This window comes from Schistocerca americana, chromosome 2, assembly GCF_021461395.2.
Source record: "Schistocerca americana isolate TAMUIC-IGC-003095 chromosome 2, iqSchAmer2.1, whole genome shotgun sequence".
Lineage (NCBI taxonomy): Eukaryota > Metazoa > Arthropoda > Insecta > Orthoptera > Acrididae > Schistocerca > Schistocerca americana.
In genome coordinates, this window is record NC_060120.1 from 686923564 (window position 1) to 686951067 (window position 27504).

Here is a 27504-nt window from a genome sequence, read left to right on the forward strand (position 1 = left end):
TGTGTCTAAAACTCTTAGTCCCCCACAGGCTCATTACTCCCAAGTGGAAAAAGAGGCGCTGGCCATTGTCTATGCTGTTACCAGGTTTCACCCTTTCTTGTATGGCAAGAAGTTTCAGTTAATCACTGACCATAAGCCATTAATGTCATTATTTGGCCCCGCCTCTCAGATTCCGGATAGGGTGGCCCACAGACTGTAGCGCTGGGCCTTGTTCCTCTCTAACTACCATTATGACATTCATTTTCACCCTACCGGACAGCATGCCAATGCCGATGCTCTTTCCCGTCTTCAGGTGGGCGACCCAGATCCTCAGTTCGATCGGGAGGAGATTATGTGTTTTCATCTGGATATGGCATCCCGCCAAGCAGTTGATGGCTTCGTGATCACTAGCTCTTGAGTCGCCAGGGAAACGGCAGCTGACCCGGTTCTCTGGCAAGTAGTTCGCCTCGTTCAGCAGGGGTGGTCATCACGACCTCCAGGATGGGCCTCAGACCCTCTTCATAATTATTTTGTTCTACGAGCCCACCTCTCAGTTTTGGAGGGAGTTCTCCTTCTGCCTACCGATGATACAGCTCCTTGCGTGGTTCTTCCTGCAAGTTTTCAGAGGGAGGTCCTCACGTTATTACATGAGGGGCACTGAGGTGTTTCCCATACTAAAACCTTGGCTCGCAGACATGTGTACTGGCCCAGTATTGACAGAGAAATTGAGCGCTTGGTGGCTGCCTGTTCCCAGTGTGCAAGCCAACAGGCATCTCAAAGGTCAGCGTTCTCTTCATGGCCACCTGCAACCCAGGCATGGGAACGTGTTCACATAGATTTTGCGGGCCCGTTTCTCAGTGGCTTTTGGCTCATTGTCATTGATGCTTATTCCCGATTCCCACATGTGGTTCACTGCTCCTCAACCACTCCAGAAGTTGCAATCCAGGCACTCACAAAAATCTTTTCTGTGGAAGGTATGCCAGTCACCCTGGTATCGGACAATGGACCTCAGTTTATTTCACAGACCTTCCAGGATTTTTGTTGGCGCTTCGGTATTCAGCACGTTTGCTCTCCCCCCTTTCATCCACAATCGAATGGGGAAACCGAGTGCATGGTGCACACATTTAAGTCACAGATGAAAAAGTATGTGCACGAATTTCGTGTGGAGGAGCCGTTGACGTTTTTCCTGATGGCATACCGGACCACACCGAGCTCCTCCATGGGCGCCAACCTACGACTCTACTGCACCTCCCCCGGCTTGGTCCTCACCAGTCTTCGCAAAATGGGGTACCTGGCTTTCCACTGGGTATGTCGGTCTGGGCACGTGGGTTTGGTCGTAATCCACATTGGATACTGGCGGTGGTCCTGTGCCGCAATGGCCGCCAGCTCTATACCTTGCAGGCAGGGACCGGGAGGTACGTCGTCACCAAAATCAGCTATGTCCACGTTTGGGCACCCACCCTCCGACCCCTCGGGCGCCGGCTTCCCCATTGCTGGGACCCGTGTTGTTTTCTCAGGGAACACTACCGCTCCTCCCACCTGTGACTCCGCCACACTGCGATGGGTCTCAGCTTTGGCAGCCTCCAGTAGCTCCAGCACGGTCATCGCCATCGTTAGAGATACCCCAGCGAGAGCCGGCCCCCTTCGCACCTCACACGCCTGGTTTCTCAGGAGGCTGGTTCACCTGTGGTCGCCCTTCCCCATCCTCCCCGCCACAGGGTCTTGCCCCTCCTGAGGTGGACCGGGATGTGGAGTTCGACGGCTTGTCAACTGTCTTGTCCGGGGCTCTGGTGGTGGGATGACGGGGGCCTCTTCGTGTGGGTCACTTCCAACCGTATTCGAAGGTTCCGGCTCGAGGGTTGGCAGGTCCCTCCGTCTCCAGCCTTCCAATGGACATGGAGGTCATTGCTACTGCACGATGCTCCACCTTCCGAGGTAGTGGATCACAGTGGCTTCAGCCCCTGAAGGAGGAGGAGTGCAGTAGCCACCAGAAAGATCGCGGGAGGCGCACATCGGCACAGCGCGTCACGGGCAGTAGTTGCCGCAAGTAAAGTCCCGTCCACCAGAGGGCATGCGAGAATTCGGCCGCGCCCTCTGCCGGCGGAACAACAACAACTCAGGCAGCACGGGCCACGGCCAGGCAGTTGACATCGGGCATGCCTAGCAGACAGTTCCCAGTCTATACTATGTGAAGTGCGACGGAAACGTGAATAATGTTATTACAGAGGGGGAGGGAGGGTGGGATCCACAGATAAGTATTAACATTAATGACCTTAGCCCAAGTGTTACTGACTGATAGGAGGACTGGAAGATACAGTAAAGGTAGATTGAAAACTGAATAACTTTGAGGGATGTCCAAGTACATTTGCATTAAATACAAAGTTTGCATTGTTGGTGTAGGGGAAGCTACAGCAACCCAATTGAGTCAGTAAAGTGCTTAATGCTTGTGTGAGATGTGTGTGTGACTGTATGACAATAAGACAAAAGGGGGTAGAACAGATCATGGAATGAAAATGAACTGGAAGTGAGTACCATGCACAGCTGAGAGTCTGTGTAACTCCTAATTACATCACACTAGCTCCATACCACTGGAGAAGAACGGAAGGCCAGTCAACAACTTCATAACTGCCTTATAAATTGGGACAAGTTTTGAGGAGCAACACCGATAGTCTGTTTAGTGAGCCCCATGTACTCATTCATCCTCAGCTTGTTCAATGGGGAATGTTGCAGAATAAACCAAAATAATTTAATTGGATAGATTAAAAATACACTCACTAAGCAGCAGCAGAACACACACACTTCAAGCTGCAACACCATGCCAGACTTCACCTCAAAAAGCTATCCCACCTTCTCCTAAACTATCTGAACAGTGATGTTTCCCTTCCTGTCCCTCTGCAGCTCCCAAAAAAGACAAACCAGCAACCACCACTCCTCTCCTACAAAGTGTGGTTGGCCAAACTCCTTAACATCCCATAGCCTTTACCTCTGCCTCCCAGACTGGTAATAACCATTAATCACAAGAACCAGTCACAACAGTACAGTGTACTCAACCTCTCATCTAAAGCACTCTCCCCTCCTGAATAATCTGTATTATCTAAGGGTCTCACTTTCAACCCTAAACCTGCATTTGATCATGCTGCTTTGATAAAGGACCTATTTTCATTCTCACGTAATGTCAACTGGAAATATCACTTTGCAACCCAATCCAAAAACCTTTCCAGCAGCAAACCTGACATTGAAGCTTGCCTTGAACAGTTCCAATCGTGATCCCAACTTGATCCACCACCACTACCTCAAAATCATCCCTCACAAGCCCTCTAAGAATTCCTCACATTGGGCATTGCTTCACAAACCTTCCCCAGGTCCGTGCAACGTGACCCTAACCTGTCCTCTGCAGAACTCCAGGCTCTACTTCTCCTGAAAGCTGATGACTCCATCATTATCCTCCCAGCAGACAAAGGATCTACCACTGTAGTACTTGAGCAAAAGGAGTATGTTAGTGAAGATCTACACCAGCTGTCTGACACCTCTACAGTCAGCATCTGCCATAAAGATTACATCCCTGTAATTCAAACTGACCTGTATTTCATCCTTAAAACCTCAGCTTCTCACAAGCTCTAACATCTCAATCCATAGAACTGCTCACCCCACCAAAACTATGCACTCCTACCTTTTATCTTCTTCCGTAGATTCACAAACCCAATCATCCTGGCCATGGAGTAGTTGTTGGCTTCAAAGCACCCACCGTATGTACATCTTCCTTAGTTGATCAGCACCTGCAACCCATAGAACAAAGACTTCCCTCCAATATCAAAGATACCAACCATTTCGTAGATTGTCTGAAATCCATGCCTGTCCAGTCCCACCATACCCCTTACTCATCACCATTCATGCCGTATCCCTTTATACGAGGGTAATCCCAAAAGTAAGGTCTCCTATTTTTTTATAAATACGTAGACCTGTTTATTTCTGCAATGGTTTACATCAGTTTACAACTTGAACATTTAGCTATTTTTTGACATAATCACCATTTCTGTCGATGCATTTTTGTAGACGCTGAGGCAGTTTTTGTATGCCCATGTCATACCAGGTCACTGCCATGCTGTTCAGAATGTTATGAACCTCATCTTTCACCTCGTCATCGGAGCTGAATCACTTTCTGGCCAAACCTCAGGAACAAACATGCAGAGATCATCCAGGGTGATCCACCAATCTTCACACATGCTTTGCTCAACATTCAACACTGTCTCCTGAGAAATTGACGGTCTCCCACTCCTTTGTTCATCATGAATTTCAGTCCAACCAGCTGCAAATACTCTGCACCATTTACAAACATTTTTGACATCCATACATGACTCACCATACGCTTCCATCAATTGATGATGGATTTCAATTGGCACAGTGCCCTTTGCGTTCAAAAATTGAATAACTGCGTGACATCCAACGGGCACTCCATTCTCAACGGCTGCCAAGCCAAGACTGAGCACCTCATCACGGCATGCACATGTTCACACACAGCGCATGAAGCACTCTTCGTAAGAGTGTGACCAACTGCCACACAAAGAGTTCTATACTTATAAAAAAAATAGGAGACCTTACTTTTGGGATTACTCTTGTACTAACATCCCCCATGTCTTACTGCTGCTGAACATTTCCTCAGTCAGTGCCCACCTGATTCAAAACCTATGACATCCTTCCTACTCATCTTAATTAACTTTATACTTACCAACAAGTACTTCACCTTTGAGTGGCAGACATACAAACAGCTCAAGGGTATGGCCATGGGGACCAGGATGGCTCCTTCCTATGCCAACCTTTTCATAGGTCACTTGGAAGGGGCTTTCCTGGCATCCAAAAGTCTTCATCCCCTGGTTTGGTTTAGATACATTGATGACATCTTTACCATATGGACTCGTGGTTAGGCTGACCTGTTAAAGTTCCTGGAATGTCTGAATACATTTTCCCAATTAAATATCCCATGGTCCTATTCCGAATCCCATGCCACTTTGCTTGACGTTGATGTCATCCCCACCGAAGGTCAGGTACACACTTCTGCCGACATTAGACCTATTAACAAACTGCAGTACTTACATTTTGACAGTTGCCATCTTTTCCATGTCAAATGTTCCCTCCCATACAGTGTTGGCATTCAAGGCAAATATGTTTGTTCGAATGCAGACTCTTTACAGCAGTACACCACCATTTTCACCTCAGCCTTCACTGTAGCTAATTACACCATGGGCCTAGTTCAAAAGCAGATTTACTGGGCCATCACATCCAATCCTTGTACTGCTTATCCCTCCAATAAACAGCTTTGGATCACATCACATGTCACTCAATATTATCCTGGTCTTGAATGTATTAATCAGCTACTTTGATAAGGCTATGACTTCCTAAAATCATGCCCTGAATGAGATCCTTTCTGTCTGAGATTTTGCTGGCCAAATCTAGAATAGCTTTCCGTTGCTCTCCCATTCTCCACAACATCCTTGTCAGACCGTATGGTCCTTCTGTACCAATCTCCCTACCCTATGGCTCCTACCCCTGTGTCCATCCCCACTGCAAGACATGCCCTATGCAGCGTTCTGCCACTGTCTATATGAGCCCAGTAACTGGCAAAACATATACTATCAAAGGAAGAACCACCTGTGAAATGACACATCATATTGCAACAATCTTTAAACATTACCACTTAACTTGCATTGGCCTGTGGTTCATCGATGTTGTGGATGCTGTGGATAATGAGAACATCATGAAAATTTCAAGCTTGACAAATTATTTATTGACATCAGCTGATCGACAGTACTGACAAAAGTGAAAAACAACTGATGAACCCGAGCTAAACCAAACTGAACTGCACTAACTCCTGAAGTAAACAAAACATGACTGACTGCCCACAAAGCACCGCTGCGTTGCTTTAAATACCATTTTAACAACCACTACCATTGTTAATTTATTACAAAATGTAACTTACAATTAAAAACAATTTCATCTACACTAACTGCTGTTACATTCGTACAGGTTATAAAATATAATGTCAAATAACATAATATTTTTATCATCATCTTGGTTTTATGTGTGAAAATTAATTCACAATCTGGATTTCAACAATTATTTTGATTTTCCTTTAATTCCATAATTAGTGACTGTATTGATTTTATTGCTAACATTTGTTTGAAGTCTACACATCGTGCTTTGCCAGATTACATAAATTAAATACACATGTTTTCTCAAATATTGGAATTTCGTAAATTTGGATGGTCTAACTAGCAAGAGGTAAATTGGCATATGTATGAGGTGCGACAATAAAGTAATGAAACTGATGTGAAAAAAAAATGTTGCTTACCATTTTAGTCAAGTTTAGTGCTGTCTCCTTCAAAGTAGTTCCCTTCTGATTGCACACCCTTTTTCCAGCGCTTCTGCCATTGAGGATAACGTTTCTGGAACTCATCTTCTGTAATATCCTCCAAGACCCTCGTCACAGCTTTTTGGACATCTTGCGTTGTTTGAAAATGGTGTCCCTTGACCGCTGTTTCAACTCTTGGAAATAGAAAAAAGTCACACAGAGCGAATCTGGTGAATAAGGTGGCTATGATAGTACTGAAATTTGTTTTGAGGTTAAAAATTGCTGTACTGACAGAGCAGTATGGGATGGCGCAATATCGTGATGCAGAATCCAAATATCAGCAATGTTGGCACGGACACGAAGAACTCTTTTACAAATTCTTTCGAAAATTTCTCTGTAGTAATATTGATTAACTGTTTGCCCAGGAGGCACCCACTCTTTATGAACAATTCCCTTGGAATCAAAGAAGCATACAAGCATGCATTTTACTTTTGACTTTGACATGCAAGCTTTTTTTGGTCTGGGTGATCCCTTTGAGCACCATTGCGAACTTCGGCATTTTGTCTCTGGATCATACTGAAAAAACCAACTTTCATCACCAATGACAACATGGCTCAACAATTCTGGATTGATTTCAATTTGCTCTAACAGATTGGCTGCCACATTTTTCCATGTTTCTCGCTGTTGTGGTGTGAGATTTTTGGGGACCCTTTTTGCACAAATCATTCTCATACCAAGATCTTCAGTTATTATTAGACGAACCATTTCTTGATTGATGTTCAGTTCTTTTGCAATCATTTTCATGGATAATCTTCAATCAGATCATATGAGTTCATGCACCCTAGCCAAGTTAAAATCCGTCCATGAGGTTGATGGTCGTCAACTGCGGTCTTCATCTTCAACATTCATTCTGCCTTCACTAATCATTTTATGCCAATGAAAAGCTTGGGATCTTGACATAATCTCCTCTCCAAAAGCCTTCTGAAGCTTACCATAAGTCGTCGTCACGTTTTCACCCAATTTAACGCAAAAAGAAATGGCATACCATTGCTCAATATTATGCGGTTCCATTTCTGTGACGAGAGAGACAAACACATGTTAACTTATTACAGCACAACTCATGACTGAGCAGTTGCATCAGTGTGTCGCTTGGACTAGAAGCAACTTATAGACCAAGGTCAAAGGTATTGTGCCTATGAAAGCCTGCAGGGTTGCCACAGTTTGCAAAGAAAATCAGTCTCATTACATTATTGTCGCACCTCGTACATATTTTTGTTAATGACTACAATCTATTAACAATCATGAGAATGTACATCATTCCAGAATATTCTATATGTATTTACAAAGAAGAATATGTTTTTGGCCAAACTGAACTGAACAATACCTATGAAAATACACATAGAAGGCCCTAGGAAGAACTGAATCATACGATAAATTCATGGATGCGTATAAAAAAGGTGGTGTCGGACAGTTCATAATGATCTTGGGGGAGACTGTTGCATAATACATCCCCCCCCCCTCCCCCAGCCACTCTTACAAGTATTACTTGTATGAATGGCTGCTAAATACATATAGACGATCTTGTACTTTCAAATCACATGTTTTCAATACATTTAAATTTTCATAGTATTAGTTTTAATAGAAAAAAAATCAAGTTTTATTGTTCTTAGCTCTCACTCCAGTTACTGGTTCACATCACACATCTTAAGCAATTGGCAGCTTGCAATCATCAGTCCTTTTGCGCTGTCCATCTTGTATCTGCAATCCCTCTTTTTCTGGAAGTCTCTATGTTCCAATAGCACAGTCCACTATTAGTTTCACAATTTTTAGTTTTTACTTCCAGGTCAGGTAAGGATCTTGGATGCAGTTCTCTAGGTAGGAATTACACAAAGATAAGCATACCTAAACTGTAAAGATTTAATTATATACAGATTAAAGTCAAAGAACAAAAATAAATTATATAAGTTTCCTTTCTTTTTGATTAATATTTCAATATATTCCACTATACGGTATATTTACCCCCCCCCCCCCCCCCCTCCAGATCTCATTTTACTCTTTATCATCTCAAACATAAACTCACAGACTGTTCCTCACCACACAACCTTGTAATGACATACTTTTCACAAAATGTCTTTTGTCACAGTGCAACTTGTCCATTTAATAACATGTGTACATCTTTAGCAATGTCCATTTGTACATCTCATTACCAAATTCATAAAATCATGACCATGCCTGTACTTCTCCTAGAAACACCTTTGAACTGCTTCATGCTATCACTTCCCACAGATCAAATACGTGTTCCGCAGAATATAACTACAACAATCTCCATTATCTCATATACTCCCAGATTCTATTTTGTCATGAAAATGCTAACACTAACTTATCTGTAACTATTATACACTGTACAGTACACATACATATGGATCTAGAAAATTGTCTTTTACTCCCAGAATTATACATTGTCCCACCAATTACCTCCTGAACATCGTCACTGGTTCATAAGGCTAATAACATGCACAGAAAAAGTAAACATTACTTACAGATTTTCTACAGAGTATGATGACCAGAAAGTAGTTTCTTAACAACACTTACAATACTTATCATATACATCGTACACACTTTAACCTATTATCATCCTTATCTCTACAAAGCTGTGTTTAGTCCCCCTTAAACATCCAACAACCACCACCATCTACAAAGCTGTCGTAACTTTCTCACTATGTTTTACACAAATCATTTCTCATGGACTAGTTTTAAAATGTCCTTTTCACTTATGTTTCTGCTATAGTCATAACCATTGTTTGAAATGCTTAAAGAATTATTATTTACACATCTTAAGAGTTACAAAATAATGACAAATTATTGAACAATCATTACTGTAAGAAAGTCAGATTTAGTTCACAGTTTATATTTTCAAATTATTCCTCAAATAATGCCACTCAGTATTCATATTACATACAGAAAAGTTATACTACAGAGAATGGATAGTATTTACAGTAAGAGATAACATCATTACAGGTTTATAGATGAGTGAAAGATGTAGCATCCAAAAACAAAAAGAAAAAAATTGAATGCTACATAGCTTGGAGACCTAGTGCTCACCACACGCTTGACACAATGATGTGGTGCCCTCCTGAGGGCATTTACATCATCTTAAGAACTCATCTACAGAGTCATCTGGTCCATAAATCAACTCTCACTGTACTCTTTTGGGTAATCTCCTTTTTAAGACATCTGTTTGTATTAATTCATCAAAAGGTTTGTCTAAGTGCACTAATTTCCTCAACTGGTTTTCACGAAAACACTTCAAGTTACCATGACTTTCCCTATACATTCAACCATTTGGGAACTCACTTTTAATCCTAGCTTGCTCAGATTCTAACCAAAATTTATTTAAGAACTTTCTTTCAAGTTCATCATATGATGTGGTAGAATTAACATTCTGAATGGCCCATGAGAGTTCTTCTTCAGCCAAAAATCGCTTAACAAATTTAATTTTAACATTGTCTGTCATGTCATTACTAAAATTAACCTGACAATGCTGTAAAAAATCAACAGGAAGAAATTTCACATCTCCTGGAAAGCACTTTAAAGGTATGCCACCCCATATCCAATTAACATTACTAACAAAATGTCTTTGAGCTACACCTTCTTGTAATTTTACAACTTTCTTACTTAAATCTACAAATAATTTTTACACAGATATATTTTTTCATCACACTTCAGTTCTACATTACTAATTTTAATGGTAATGTCTGTAAATTTTAACTCAGAGTTCCTTTTATAAGCTTCTACTTTGTCTTCTAAAACTCTCATAGTCTGAACAACCTCTACTTTAAGTTTAGAATTTTTTAATTCTACATCTTTATCTAGTTTTTCTAGTCTCTCCATGTTTTTGAGCAACTCTAGTGTGAAATTAGTTTCAAATATATCTACCCTTTCTTCTACTGCTCCCACATGAGTGTTGATTTCACCCTGCCCTGCCTCAACAGCAATTTTTAGTGCTGGCAAACCCTCCTGGATTTGCCTTATCTGATTAGTAGTTTCAGTAACAGTATTCTTTAATTCTGCCATTTGTTCACTTAATTGCTGACTTAACTCTTGGTTTTGCTGACCAATATCCTGCCTAATCTGTCCCATCTGTTCCTTCGCTTCTTCCATATGCTGCATTAATAACATTAACAAATTATCTCCACCTACTCTTCCCTGGTTAATTGGAGTACTCGTGGTGACATTTTCACTGGAACCCTCTCCACCAAAACTTTGATCTACATTTGGATTACTGCTGGACAATAGTTCACTGATCCTAGGTCCGAAGTGTTTTCTACAGATTCACAGCCTACATGCTTCTCTTCATTCATTTTTGTGTTCTCGCTGTTATTCATAGTACACAAATGTCACACGTCACTATTTAAAATTAGAAAATTAAAAATATCAGTTACTCATCTGAATTCCAGTGGCGCAGTCCGAGAATTTGGTCCATTATCATCAGGTAATGATATCCAAAGCAGACGATTTTGCGATCTTCCCACAGCAGGTAATGATTTCTTTTCTTTTTTTTTCTGGTCTTTCCATAAACGGTCACCACAAACAGTTCTCTGGGAAAAAGTTTTTGTTGTTTAGATGTTGCATTCATGTTTTTACATAACCTGAAACAATCACTTATTAAGCACATTTCCAATTTCAAACATCAGTACCAGCTCTACTCCATCACATGTAATGATCTTTAAACATCACTACTTAACTTGTGTTGGCCTGTGGTTCATCAATGTTGTGGATGCTGCGAATAATGAGAACATCATGAAAATTTCAAGCTTGACAAATTATTTATTGACATCAGCTGATGGACAGAACTGACATGCAAAACAACTGATGAAACTGAGCTAAACCGAACTGAACTGCACTGACTCCTGAAGTAAACAAAACTTAACTGACTGTCCGCACAGCATCGCTGCGTCACTTAAAATATGCTACCATTGTTAATTTATTACAAAATGTAACTTACAATTATAAACAATTTCATCTAAACTAACTGCTGTTACATTTGTACAGGTTATAAAATATAATGTCAAATAACATAATATTTTTATCATCATCTTGGTTTTATGTGTGAAAATTAATTCACAATCTGATTTCAACAATTATTTTGATTTTACTTTAATTCTGTGGATTTTATTGCTAACATTTGTTCGAAGTATACACATCGTGCTTCACTAGAGTACATAAATTAAATACACACACGTTTTCTCAAGTACCAGAATTTTGTACATTTGGGTGGTAAATATCTGCGTAGTTTACAAGTATCATTAATTACAATGAATTTCATAAAAATGAATAATGATTGAAATTACATCACTGGATAATGATTGTTATTTTCATTTGAATTGTAATGTGGTTTTTGTGTTAGCGAATTTACAAATTGCATTTATGGTAATTAGAGGCGTTAGTTATTTATGCTAACATTTCCAAAGCCTCTTAATATTTGTTGCTAAACATTTATTACTTCAATTTAACGATCTGATATTTAATTTGGCATATGTACATATTTTTATTAATGACAACAATCTATTAACAGTCACAATAATGTACGTCATTCCAGAGTATTCTGTATGTATTTACAAAGAAGAATAGGTTTTTGGACAAACTGAATTGAATGATACCTATGAAAATACACATAAAAGGCCCTAGGAACCACTGAATTATACACTAAATACGTTGATGCATACAGAAAAGGTGGTATCGGACAGTTCATAATGATCTTGGGGGAGCCTGTTGTATAATAATATACCAGCTGTTATACAATAACTGTTTGGCCTTTTACATCGGCATGACTACCACCAAATTATCAGTTAGGAAGAATGGGCATAGGCAGAGGGCATATATTGGCAATATGCAATATCCTGTTTCAGAGCATGCTCTTCAGCATGACAATCATGACCTATGTGCCCAGTTCACCACACGCACCATCTGGATTCTCCCCCCAGAAACCAGTTTCTCAGAACTCCACAGCTGGAAACTAGCGCTACAACATGTCCTTGGTTCTCGCCACCCACCAAGCCTTAATTTATGTTGATTTCTTCTGTCTCAGCATTTCTTCACAGTAACTACATTTTTCTTAACTGCTATGTAGTTTTCTACCTCTTTCATTGTCTTACCAGTCTATTTTTTACATTCCCATTCCCATCTCTGTTACATGCACTGCACTTAGCTTTCACTCCCATGCATGATGTTTAAGCAATAATCTGTCTTGCATATTACCCTGTCTTCCGCCTTTAAGCTCTCAGGTTTTCAAATCTCAACCTATGCAGTCCACAACAATGAGTCTTTCCTTCTCATTCCGTCTGGTAAGTCTCCCCTGACCCACCATTTTGGGAGACTTTCCCAAAATCTACCCCATTTCCTAGACCTCTCCAGTCCTTTTCCTTCATCCCTCTTCCTTCTCCTTCAACCCTTCTGCCTGAAGAAGAAGCAACTACCTCCAAAAGTTTTCCAATTATAACTTTGTTTTGTGTGTGTATTCTACCACAGCTTGGTGAGTAGATTTTCTTATCTATCCAATTAAATTATTTTGTCAAAATAAACAAAAAATATTTTATCATCACCAGAAGCATAGTATCTTTCCCACGTTGTATTACTGCATGATGATACTGCACCCTTGTGCTGAATGTAGTTGAACATGTGATATACCTGTTCATGGGCATGCACGAGTGCAAGATTTCTTTAGTTTTCATATGAGGGATAGAGTCATAAGTAACAGGGTGCTCACCCAATTAGTGATGCACGTGAATGGAGTGACAGTATTCCCATTGTTGTTTGTCATTTTTAGGTTGTTCTAGCCATGACAATTTGAATAGGTCATGGGGAGACATATCTTGGGCGAAGATGAAAGGAGTTTCTTCCAGCTATCATACGATGTTGCCCAAACACGTACTGATTGATGATGGTATACTGAATCATTCTGCTGGAAAATGACACTGACCACTTACTGTGCCACTTAAGGAAAGGCATAAAACCACTGTTAAAAGGAATATTAACTCCGCAAAAATACTTTTAAGTATATGTTCCCCACTATTTCAAATAAACATACAAGAAAAGGTGCACACTATCTACACGTCATTATCCTTTACAATCACAAACAATTGTCACCATGTATGTTGTAAAGTAAATGCCTTAAGCTTCAGCATGACTTCATTTACCTCATACTAATACCATGGACTCCCTCTCAGTACATTATAGCAGCTCCTATAAAACCTCAAACTTCAACATAATACACACATAAAAAAAAAGTTTTGCATCACCCCAGTTCCCAGAACTCCTGAAGACAGACGTTGACTGTGGCTATTGTATCACAGACACAGCCCCTTTGGCTGTTCAGAGATATCACTAAACCCACCCAAAGATGTAAACAACCATGCATCAGTACCACCTATTAGACAGAGGAGGTCCAACAGCCGATCAGTTCCAGTCGTTCCACCAGGAAGGAGATACATGGCTCGTGTTGTCTGTAGTTCAACCATGCCTAGACAGTCAATACTGCAGTTTGATCACAGCTGCATTGTTACTTTGTGCCAGGAAGGTCTCTCAACAAGGGAAGTGTCCAGACATCTCAGAGTGGACCAAAGTGATCTTGTTCGGACATGGAGGAGATGCAGAGAGAGAGAGAGACAGGAACTGAGATGACAGTCAGGCCACGTAAGGGCTACTACTGCAGTGGATGACTGCTACCTACGGATTATGGCTTGGAAGAACCCTGACAGCAATGCCACCATGCTGAATAATCCTTTTTGTGCAGCCACAGGACATCGTGTTACGACTCAAACTGTGCACAATAGGCTGCATGATGCGTGACTTCATTCCTGATGTCCATGTCAAGGTCCATCTTTGCAACCATGTCACTATGCAGCGTGGTACAGATGGGCCCAACAACATGCCAAATGGCCTGCTTAGGATTGGCATCATATTCTCTTCACCGATCACTCTCGCATATGCCTTCAACCATATAATCGTCAGAAATGTGTTTGGATTCAATCCGATCAGGCTGAACGCCTTAGACACACTGTCCAGCGAGTGCAGCAAGGTGGAGGTTCCCTGATGTTTTGCGGTGGCATTATGTGGGGCTGACATAAGCCGCTAGTGGTCATGGAAGGCGCTGTAATGGCTGTACGATAGGTTAATGCCATCCTCCAACTGATAGTGCAACCATATCGGCAACATATTGGAGGCATTCATCTCCATGGACGAAAATTCATGCCCCCATCATGGACATCTTGTGAATGACTTCCTTCAGGATAACGACATCCCTCGAATAGGGTGGATAGCATGTTCTACAGACATGAACCCTATCAAACATGCCTGCAATAGATTGAAAAGGGCTTTTTATGGACAGCCTGACCCACCAACCAGTCTGAGAGATCTACGCTGAATCACCCTTGAGTTGTGGGACAATCTGGACCAACAGTGCCTTGATGAACTTGTGGATAGTATGTCATGTTGAATACAGGCATGCATCAATGCAAGCAGACGTGCTACTGGGTATTAGAGGTACCGGTGTGTACAGCAATCTGGATTACCACCTCTGAAGGTCTCACTGTATGATGGTACAACATGCAGTGTGTGCTTTTCATGAGCAATAAAAAGGGCAGAAATGATGTTTATGTTGATATCTTTTCCAATTTTCTGTACTGGTTCTGGAACTCTTGGGACCGAGGTGATGCAAATTTTTTTTGCTGTGTGTATTTCACTTAAAAGTACTCTCATATCTATATTTCATATCTTACTAGTTTCAGGGGAGAGGGACTGTTGCAACCTGGTGCAACCTGGTCTCTATCTCACATTGAATAAAGTATACAAAATGCTGAAAAAGTAACACATGATACAGTAAAGCAAATGCTCATAAAACGTGTAAAATAAAACTCAAGTGATACACTTAAGTGTAACGTGCATTTCAAAGTAGGTGGAACAGTGATGTAAGCAGTTAGCTCAACATTGTGCGTTTATAATAGTCATAGTATCTCTCCATCATTACTGAATCATAATTATCTCACATAATTCTTATTCATCCCTTCAATAATGAGGGGGTGTGACTGTTGCTTGAAAAATCTTATTTCTTAAAATCATGTAGGAGCTGTGAGTAATCAATGTTAACCCTTCATGAATCATTACTGTGAAGCTGCACTCACTGCCTTCTGTATTTTTGGTTTCTTTCAAGTACCATTGTTTGTCAGTCAGATGGAGACATTGGTGATACAAATTTGGTGATAGTCATCTCTTTGGAAAGTAGTCTCGTTTATGGAATTCCAGTTCTCAGATGCGTGAACGTTCATAGTTTCATTCTGATTCCTCACAATTTCCTTATACCCACTTTTTCCTGACTTACCTGCACTAAGACTGTATTCCCATAGTGCTGGATCAGCAATCTCAGTGTGCAGCAGCAAACTTATGATGGTGAACTTACTTGTGCTGTTCCAGATTTCATGAATGATACCTTTTGTAGATTAGGTGAAGACTCAAGAAAAAGGTAATTTTTAAAACTGTAAGACATTCCCCAAGGTGGCGAATGCCAAGAACTGTAGCTGTAATTTGTTTTGCTAGTCATATTTGTTTCCAGTGACAAAGTGATTGACTTGAAAATCTCCTTTTATGGCTGTATATATTCGTATTTGAGTAAGCTGCGGCTGGTAGCATGTCAGTGGCCAAGAGGTGATGTAGCCTCCTACTGAGTCGGCTGGGCCTTTGCCCAGTGACGCCAAGCTCTTGCTGTGTCTCTTCGGGCATGTACATGTATGGTCTGACTTCAAGCTTCATATGATTTGCTTGAAGTTCAATCCACTGAGCTGCATTCTTCAACAAGGAGGGGTCACAGGGAATGTGAATGTGTCTCGCTTACTGTATGTTAAAATGTATGTGCACATTATCCCTTTGATACTGATGTTCCATTGAAATGCAACAACCTGCTTCTCTTCATCATGTAATTGTTTCAACAGTAATATAGATTACTGTAGATAGTATCTGTATGAACAGATGGCTATGGTTTGCACTGGTGTTATTGCCAGAAAATAATTCTTAGAATTGTGGGTTCAAAATAAGATAAGTATTGATGAATGTTATTTTTTCTTTCCAGTTTGTTTTTGTGCAATGAAATTGTACAATTCTTGTTCTTTTTCGTGTAGAGTATTCTACAATATTGTATTGTTGTCAGAATGTTGTGTTACAATCAGAGATACAAAGTTGGAATTAAAACTTATGTTGTGTTGTTCATAGTGACTTTCTGAAGTGCGTAGGAATGAGGCACATGCGTTAGCTTACATGTAAGGTGCCAAAGGTATCTTTTCACAAAGGTGAGACATCTGGTCTTCTTCACTTGTGATCCGGGCAGCTGCACTGTCCAGGTGTTCATCCTAAGCAAACAAAAGACATGGGCTCATCCATAAGTGGATGGGGTAGGAGTGGAGGGCTGGGGGTATTTGAGGATGTCTACAGGACAGAGATAGGTCCTTGGGAGCAGAAAGGTTAGATGGCTGCTTAGTCAGTCGCAATAAAAGAGTCAAATATGAAGTCAAGTTTCTTCCAAAAGCTAGGTGACGAGTGGTAATCAGTGTATGGAAGTGGTTGTATCAGTAGGACACATGGTAAATGGCTAGTACAATGTGCTTACAGGTTATAATGATGCATAAATTCTGTTAATTTTAATGTCCTAGCAACAACACACTGAGCCATGGCACAGTGCACCTCTTGTACATAGGTATGTACACAGCTGAGCACGTCTGTCACACAGTCTATTTCTTCAGTCCCACTTGTGAAGTATAATGTAACCGAGAGGAAGATTTATTGCAGTGACATAAAAGTAAAATGATGTAAAACCTAGATACGACTATTAAGAACCACACTTGCTCTGGTTAGCATGTAGAAGTCATTTACCAAACCTTCTAACACAGTTGTGTGTGAGAGAGGTATAAAATCAATCCTCCATGAATTTAGGCAGGCAGTAGTTAATAATAGCTGAGAAGTCAGGTCAATGAGGGAAAATACTCCACTCTTGGATGTTCATTGTCCACTGGGTTAGTATCTGTAGTCGATTGTTCAGATTCATATTGATCTTTCACTGGAAATATTTTTATTAGTTGCTCAGTGATGCTAATTGAGTGAATATGTCAGGTGCCAATTTGTTTTGGGTTCAACATTTGATCATCAATGAGCAAAGGTTATATTTCTGGCTGTAACACATTTATATTTCAAGTGGCCCATCTCAAGAATGATGAATGAAAGCAACACAATTACACACTGACAATCTATTGTTGCTTCATGTAGTTGTTCTTGAGCATGTGAAACTCTTGGTTTTCAAGTTAATGAACTGAAAAGCTTTATCAAAAAGGTAACTGTTTACAAGTATTGTAGCAGGTGTAGAATAGATTAACAAATAAGGATAGAGGCCAGGTATGGCAGAAAATTATAATTTGAATAATTATGTGCAACCTCGACACCTCAGCACAAGATTCCGAGGTTGGCCTCTCTACACAAATAACATGTTGTATGCAAAAATACATACCGTAGCAGCCGGTTTCTCTAAAATATGGATCTCTGCTGCTTACTCCTGCTATAAATGGCAGAAAAGCACCCTGAACCTGCAAGAATTCGTGGTCCTATCAGAAATTGACAATAATTTTTGCTATGAGAGTAGGGGAAAAATTCTCTATCCATACTTTACTTAAACATAGATTGATGTAAAATTGGATTAATTAAGGTAGAAGGTGAAGGGAGCAAAGTTCCAACTCATGGCCAAAACATCCTATCTTCATTCCTTCACAGCCTCAACACCTTCTCTCTCATCTGCCTCACCTGGCCCTCCTCAACCCAGCATGCCACCTTCCTGGACATAGCAAGGTCTATCTTTAGGTGCTGTTTTGCTTGTCACCAGTTTTCTATTTCAGTTAGTATTTATTAGGCACTCACCGCATACAAAGTTCATAAGGTTGTCTGAGGCACAGCCTGATGCACAGCAAATACTCTTTAGTTGGGAGGGTAATTTATGAACTGAGTCCATGTCATAGTGATGTTAACAATGATGTGAGAAACTTAAGGCAGATGGAGCATGATGAGAATCAAACACAGAGTTCCTGTACCTAATTCTGGCCAGCCTTGTATACAGCCCTGGATGAGTGAACTGCACAGGTCACATGGTGAGATCATGTAAAGACTGGCAGTGCCCTCTCACTATGTTCCGATAGTGCAGGAACTAATGTCGGTTTGGAGATGTGCTACATATTCTTGTCGGAATCCTCCATAATCAGCTCTGTGTCAATGCTAGCTGGCTGCACACCTGCCTTGATAGTGCCCTCTCTGCTGTTGTGATTTTTGTCTTTAATTAACTCTGTATTGACACATTCTGTTTCTGTCAAGGGTGCAAGAATTATTCCTACACTTCATTCATGAATGGAACAGGAAGAAACAAAACATGTGGTACAGTAGCAGTTACTCACTGTGTTGCTCGTCACAGTCATTTAAAGAATTTGCAGTTGTAAATACTGCTGTGCAGGCGCAAATATTTCATTTTTCTGTTGTACAAACTGCGTAGTGTGTTTTGCCCATGGATTTTTTGTGTACCGATGCAACTTAAATTTTTGTGTAAAGTGTTGTAGCCACATCAGATGTCTAATTTGGTTATCTTGTTTAGTTTGTGTGTTATTACTATTCTTCATACTATGTTTTGTTGTATCTCCAGCATTATGTTGCTTACCATTTGAGTGAACAACTCTGCTAAGAAATTCCAAATATTGACAGTCATCTGTTGTAAATAAAGAGTTGAATAAAAAATAAATCAATTTTATCTCTGTCGCAGACACTTTGTTATTGTTGGAAAGTCATACTTCACATTACATGGTTATGATGGTCGATTGCTGTGCTCTCCAAAATGGGGAGGAATGCAACCAGAAACTCTTAGCCCCATGTTTGTCAGCACTAGCTGTGATACACTGGCTGTCAGAGATCAAGTGGATGATAGGGGTGAGTGAAAAAAATTAAGAAAATTTTTCTCTGCAACATTTTTTAATTTTTTAAATTATTTATGTTTTTTTAGTACTGCAGTGACTCTAAATTAGTCTTAATGAAGTTTTGCTGTAATCATATTAATTTTAGTAACAAAGTAGACAATTCCAATTATAGCTTTTACAAATTTTAGATCCCAAGATCCATGTACAATATTTAGGTTCATAGAATTTCAATGTAGTTTATAATATGTATAAACCTTTATAAATGTACATACCCTCCATATATAATTTTTTAAAAACTTTATTGCAGCATTGTATCTTTACACAAGCCTGCTGTAATTAAGATATTTGACAGCATTATATAATAGACAAATTACTCTGCTTTTCCCAGTTATTCCAATCTTCTATTAGACAGGAATCAAATGCCTCTATAATTTTACTGAAATGTACATTTTACATTATATAAATCATAAAGTAAAATGTTTTACAAATTCATCATAATATTAATTAAAAAAAACTGGATTCTAAACAACATTTTCAATTTAATCACTAGGACAAACAATAAACAAACTCTTGGGTGAACAAAAGTTGATTTTGTGTGTTTGTGTGTGTTTGTGTGTGTGTGTGTGTGTGTGTGTGTGTGTGTATTGACTATGTCAAAAGATTGAAATCACATCTTTTCGCGACTCCTTGAATATATACATATAGAAATTCCTGGATGGGGGAAAAAAACGTAAAATTAGGGCAAGGCAATCACTTACTTATAGCATACTGATGTGTGGCATGTAAAAACATGTAACAAAAAACAGTATTCACACTAGCTTTTGAGCTCTGGCTGTTTCTATAATAAAAGTACACACATTCACAATCACACAAACATGCACTCCCCTTGTGCATTTGTGTTTCTGCGTGTTTGTGTGTGTGAATGTATGAATTTCTATTAAAGAGAAACAATAAGAGCTTAAAGTTAACATGAATACTGTTTTCTGTTACTTGTTTTTATGCACAGCACATCAGTCTGTTATAGGTGAGTGAACTACATATGTACATATCACTAGGGATAAAATATCATCAGGACTCTCAACAATCATGTAGTGACCTAGAAACTGTGGATTCAACAATAATGTCTGTCAGCTTTTATTATTTCTACATGTCACCTCTTTGTCTCATGTGTTAGAGTAACTAGCAGCACATTCCTTTGTTCCAGCTATTAAGACATAGAACAACAAAGTTATGTTAAAGTTGCTCTCCTCTTTGTCTCATGTGTTAGAGTAGCTAGCAGCACATTTCTTTGTTCCAACTATTAAGACACAGAACAACAAAGTTATGTTAAAGTTGCTCTAGGCATTCCATAATTATGCTAATTTTTACATACTACCTATTCCCACCCCTGTAGTGTGAGACAAGGGCTGCTCTTATAAACAACCACTGGATGTGACTTTTTAAGGGGTATTCAAGAAGAAACAAGCTGGAGTCAGAAATGCACAAACTGGTGACAGGAAAGTAATATTGTGGCATGTGTAATGGGGTGTGGTTCCGACCAGAGTGTGGAAGTTCACAGCCCATTGATAGAGGGCATACGTGCACGTCACATGACAATACAGAGTTAGCAGCAGCATGCATCAGTCGCCCAACATTGCCAGTCACATTGCAAACAGTGACATGAAGGCATCAAGTGAAGAGCAAAGAGGTGCTGTTCATTTTATGACAATGGAAGGAGTCCAAATGTCACAAGTGTACAGCGAACACTGCATTTCCTTGTAAGGGTCAAGGCATGGCACAAGTACTCCAGGGAAGGACGGGTGTCATTAACCAATGACGCATGGTCTGGAGCACCATACTGCATTACTGATGACATTGTCCAGCTGGTGGATGCACTCATTACCCAGGACTGTCTACTGACAGTGAAAGCCATAGCCACCGTGGTCGGTTTGAGCGTCAAAAGTGTTCACACCATCATGAAGGAACAACTCCACATTTGCAAAGTTTGTGCCCAATGGGTGCCCCACAGTCTTCAACCACACCAGGAAGCATGATGAATGGCCCACTGTCTTGCTCATCTGCAACACTATGCTCAGGAAGGGAATGCATTCCTGGCGCGAGTGGTGGCTGGAGATGAGTCATGGTGTCATCACTTCGAACCAGAATCAGAACGACAAAGTCTCCAGTGGAAACATCCAGTGTCACCACCACCAAAAAAAGCCAAGGCCATCCACACAAGTGTAGGAAAGGCTATGCTGACGTTCTTCTTTGACCAAGATTGCCCCCTTCTGATTCGCTTCCTGCAACATGGGACAACTTTGAATGCCCAGTGCTACTCGCAAACCTTGACCTACCTTCGCCAAGTGATCAAATCAGAATGACCAGGCAATCTCTCCCATGGGGTCATTCTGCTCCATGACAACTCAAAGCCTCATATGGCCAACAAAGTCACGGCACTCCTGCAGAAATTCAAATGGGAGGTTCTCAGCCACCCTCCATACAGTCCGAACCTCTCTCCATGTGATTACCCCAATTTTGGTCCCCTTAAAAAGGCTCTGAGGGGCAAATGATTCACCTCACAAGATGACGTCCATCTGTACACATGGAACTGGTTAACATCACAGCCCCAGGAATTTTATGAGACAGACATTCACCGCTTTTGTCACAGTGGGACAAGTGTCTAAACAGTTAGGGTCAATACCTCTAACATACAGGTTCTGGTTTCTATAATTATGCCTCTGGCTTATTTCTTTTTGAACACCCCTTATGCTGTTGTTTTAAAATTGTTATAATAAACATTGGTTGCTCAGAAGCTGGTTGAGTAGTTTGTCTACAGTGAATATTTAAAGAAACAATGTTGACAAAATGGACAATTTGGGTGAAGATTTTTATTGGATGATTTTTTAAATGATGTCCATGAGCAGGCATAGAGTGCAATATGCAACAAGTTGCCTTTTATAAATTCGATTTAATTTATTTTTTGTATCAATAATTAGTTTTCAAGCCAATGCAGGCTTATCGACCAATAGAAGTGTTACGTGAACATTATGTGAACTATGAGCAGCTAGACACTATAATGTTGATGCTTGTGGAAATAATGGATATTTAGTTGACGAAAAGTTTGTGAAATGAAAAGGTTGTTGTGTTTTGCAACATCATAATTAAAAAAGAAAAGAAGGAAAAAAAACCATGACTGACTGTATTTTATACCCACATAAATCGCCAACACAATTTCCTACTTCTGGCCTTGTCAGAGTGAGCTTTTCTGGTGCTGTATTCCCATTCCCTTCACCTTCTGTTGTGCTAGCTCTTGCCAGTCCCTTCCTTTTCCTCTCTTCTCCTTTTGACTTATTTATTCATCTTGTCTCCTCCATTCATGCAACCCTCCTTCCCAAATCCCCTCAGGCTACAGTTTGTGGTGTAACATGTTGATTCTGTGGAATAATATGTTCGACTTCTAACCACTTAGGCCAACAAAAGATGTTTGTGAAAACTGGAAACGTTTTTAAATGCATAACATCACACTGTTCATGCTCTGGTTTGCCATATGTGCAGATTTTGTGTGAAAGATGTCATCTTAGAACACTGACAAGGCATAAAAGCAAGTGAGCATGTCCACCTGTTGTGGAGGACCACTCGTGCTTTGGCATCACTGCTTGGGGTGGTACCTTGGAAAACATGGAGGAAAGGGTGCAAGTGATAATGACAACACCAGAACAACTGAAGATGTCAGATGGGAACTCTCAATCTGTAATGTCAAATCAGTACTGCAATACATCTTATGTGAGAGCTGCAAGTTGTGTGAGATCTGATTCGCCTGTAATTGTAAATGAAATTGTACAGAGGATACAGTGTGATTATAATAAACTTTGGAATGTGAGTGGAGAAAAATTCTGTCAATAACAAAGGAGAATTCTGTGTTGTGATTTTGAGATTACAATTATGCCAGTAATCTCCGACAGCATCCTTGCAGTGGCTGACCACAATGCTAAAAACACAGCCCTGCTTTTCAGTGTAACATCTTATCAGTTGACTACAAAATGACTACACAGTGGCTCATCACTACTTTGCATAGTCCACGTGTGAAACACATGCAGCTAGGTTTATGCCTGATTAGGTGAACTGTATACAGCACCAACCTGAGATTTTTTTTTCTTTAGTAATTTATTCTTTGAGCAATGTAAAAACACATTGCACTTGTTTTGTCCAATGGTGTGATTACCAGCAACATTATCTAAATGCTATTAAGGATACATAGATTCATGTCTTTATGTATGCTGGTGACTCTCTGCAGAATGGAAGGCAGTTTACCAGAAATATTAAAGAAATTAGAAGAGTAGTCTAATAGTATGACAACTCAAGGACAAGTGCTGTCAAATTTAAAAGCACAAGGGGAGAAACTAAAAAGACAAGGGGAGGTGGTAGCTACAAAAACAGACAAAATTTCTAATACAGGGATGATATTACAGTTACCTAAGGAGTTACAAATGAAAACATAAGGAACACATTAAAAAGTTAAATGATAAGATTCCACAAATTTCCCACCCATGAATTTGAAAGTGCGCAAAATGAAATCTCAGATGAGGCTGAGTGCAGGCATTAGAACAAAGTAGAAAATTTGGTGAAGTAATTAGTGACACAAACACTTTTATCAGTTGGAAGGCATGTTTACAGCAAATGGGTGCACAAAAAGTACAGGAGAAAATTAAGTCTACTAGCACTACCCACAATTCTTCAGGCAATACTGCAGAACACCAGAAGGAATTCCGGAAGTTGTTGGAAGTCTTGGATTAGAGATTAAATTAGATTCAGTTTTCGTTCTGTACACCCAAAGAATGAGATGATTCTCGTGGATATGGAACATGTCAGAAACTGTAACATAGAAAACATAAAACATTTGAATATAATACTTAATACCCTGATAATTTGTCAGGAGATTGTCAAACTAGGTGAATACAATACATTAAACTGGAATAGCTAATATGTACAGAATTAATACACAGTCAGAATAAAATGTTGTTATGCGCCATTAATAAATTTATCATACACAAGATACCTAATCTTGACTGTTGTGACAATGTGCTGTCAGAAATGAAATCTAACCGACATTTTAACATAAGCTGGCCTAACGGTCTCTGTTAAGATATTCATCTTAGAGTACAAGGATTTGCCGATCAAAAAAGTCTTTCATTCTGTTTAAACAGTGCTTTATCTGAAACCAAGATTTTAAAGGTTGCTGGCAATTTATTGAAAATGTGTGTTTCTGAACATTGGACCTCTTTTTGGACAAAGGTAAGTGATTTTAGGTCTTTATGTAGTGTGTTCTTATTTCTAGTATTGATACTATGTATTGAGCTATTGGTTGGAAACAGAGATATATTAGGCCTACTTGCGACAAATTTCATTAAGGAATAAATATACTGAGAAGCTGTGGTTAGAATACAGAGTTTGTAGAACAGGTTTCTGCATGATGTTATTGAATTTACTGCACGAATGGTTCTTATTACATGCTTTAGCATGCTAGAAACTTTTGCTCAGTTTGATGAGTTACCTGAGTTACCCCAGAATATGACCCCATATGACATAACAGAATGAAAGTAAGCAAAAAATGCAAGTTTCATTATACCTATATCTCCTACATCTGACACCATTCTCACTGACAGACTTGTTTAGCCACTTAAGCAGTTCTGTGGTATGCCCTTCCCAACTGAATTTATTATCGAGTTGTAATCCCAGAAATTTAACACTGTCAGCCTCTTCAATCTGAATGTCTTCATATGTTACACACATGCTGAAAGGAAATCTCTTACAGGTTCTGAACTGCATGTAGTGGGTCTTTTCAAAGTTTAATGAGAGTGAACTAGCTTTAAACCATTTATTAATGTCAGTGAAAATTTGATTAGCAGCCATTTCTAATACAGAAGGATTGCACAGTTTAGCCACTGCCAATTTTTTTTGCGACAGTTACCTACAGGTTGAAGAGGGGTCACTTATGTCTTTGTACTGATAGAATGTTGGTCAGAGTACATAAAAGCTTTTCCTATCAAGCAAGCAAATGGGCCTCTATGATCTTTATCTCTTTGATCCTGCAAAGCCCATTCTTAATTTTCCTTTCTTACTTCTTTTACAGGAATAGCTATTTTATCACCCTCTTTCCACATTTATATATTTCCCTAGTTGAAACTCTTGTCTTGTGCAGCTCAAATGGTGATATTTACAACCCACTAACGAGGACAGCATGGGGAAGTAACACATGCACAATGAACAAATATATTCACTGTTAAGTAAGACAGATTATATGTCTGATGTTAAAATACACGTTAGGCATGTCATGTAAACGGGGGGAAATGGTGGGAAAGGAAACCATTCCCTAAGTGAAATACGACATGGTAACATGCAATCAAAAACCAGTAATTTGGTGAGTCATAGTTAAGGTTATAGTTATCGCTGGTGAAAGAGCACTAATGAATTGTGTAACAGGTGCTGCGCAAAAATAATACAACAGAATCGAGCAATCTCTGATGAGAGAGTGCGCTACTGGATAAAGGATGTAAGTAAATGAAATAGGAACGCTAGAGTTAGTAATATATTACATTAAGAGGTGTAAAAGTGAATGATTGATTAGTGATTAAGTAGATGTGTCTTATTTTATTAAAAAAATAGGAAAGATTAAATAGAGATTATGAGCAGACTTAAAATTATTCTCAACAGATGTCAATATAGTGAGCATTCGTCTAAAGAAATGAAGAAAAAATGTATGTTTCACATAGGTAAACACTCTGAACTGCAGTTTTGCATTGTTTTTTGTGTGGATGGAATGTGACTGCCTTGATAAACTTTTTTACTCTAGTAGCAATGAATAGATCCCTGCCAAACAGTCATTGTCCACAAGTATTTATTGGAAAGTTAAGACTACTTGTAGAAGCATGCATGTACAAACACTGGAGGAATAACATGAGAAAAGGTTTATTATTAGATGATTTAATAAACATATTTAAATTATGGCATTGCAAGAATGACTGGATAGAGCTGATATACTGTGAAGAAACTTTGTTGTTGGGCTGTACAAAGATAAGGGTCTGTGAATGTGCACACTGCTAAAGATTTTGTACATATGTGGGCAACACACATTGAAAACATTTACACAGTGTCTGCCTGATGTAGAAGAAGATGTAAGTGCAGCTCTTACAGAGTTAGTGAGACTGTTGAAGTTTCTCCAAAGTAGTTAAAAGCTAATGGACTTATCTGGCCATTGATGATTTCCACACATGGTTGACTTACCACAGATCTCAAGTCTGAAACTGCAGAGAGTGGTGTAGATTAAAACATCAGCAGCATGTGATCCTTATGGTTGTACATGGGCAGGGAGAGGGAAGAAGGTTGTTACATATGCCTTGTGACGAAAATGTACAGGAGGGCGAGTGGTCAGGACTTGTGAGTGGGCATCCAGGGCTGCCATTAAATGACAGAACAGGAAATTAGGTAAAATAAAGAGAATATATTTCAGTGTACAGTATACAAGGGGCACACCTAGGTTCAGAAGTTACCAGGTTTATGCCAGTCTAGGAGGTCGAACAACTAATTGAAGTGGGCAACAGAAGGGAAGGCAGTTCACGTTAATTGATGTCAGTGGGTGGTCATGGAACACAGAGCCAGAGGCTCTGCCTCCCAAGAAAGACATCTGTTGTGCTCGAGGTCTGGATCACAAGAGAGGGAAGCAACTGTGTTCTCCACTGCAGAATCCTCCAGTCCCACACATGTGATCTGTATCCAACATATGCTATTGACTAAAACTAATGGTGTGAATTCACTAGTGAGTTCAGATGAGGGTTTAAGGCAGCTCTCCTCAGCAGCTTTAACTGGATAGAACTGTCTCGGTTCTGAAAGACAGGCAACTTGTGTCATGTAGACAAAACCGAAGTTGCTCTGGGAGAAAACTTGTAAATGTATTCCTCCACTGGCTGCCACCCTGTACAATGGCAAACATGAACCTAAACATTTTCTATCTTAATAGATTTGAGGAACTTATTCTGTTCTGATCAATCAATTAAAAGCAAAGTAAATGCAGTTGCCTTTGAGTAAGAGCCTGTAATATTGATATAGCTTGATCAAACAACACAAATATCTCTCATTTTCTTATCTACAAAAAGGAAATAATGCACATGTAGAATAATTGGATGATGGTATGAAAGGGAATCCAATACAAATAAAATG

At 39.7% G+C, this 27504-nt stretch overlaps 1 protein-coding gene across 3 annotated transcripts in view; it reads left to right on the forward strand.

Moving 5' to 3' along the window:
- Positions 1-27504, forward strand: part of LOC124595671 (intraflagellar transport protein 80 homolog) — a 435858-nt gene that overhangs the window by 226224 nt on the left and 182130 nt on the right. For all 3 annotated transcript variants that reach the window (XM_047134522.1, XM_047134521.1, XM_047134523.1), the window contains exon 9: positions 19161-19324. In XM_047134522.1, coding sequence (XP_046990478.1) covers positions 19161-19324 — 164 coding nt within the window. The remainder of the gene's footprint in view (positions 1-19160; positions 19325-27504) is intronic.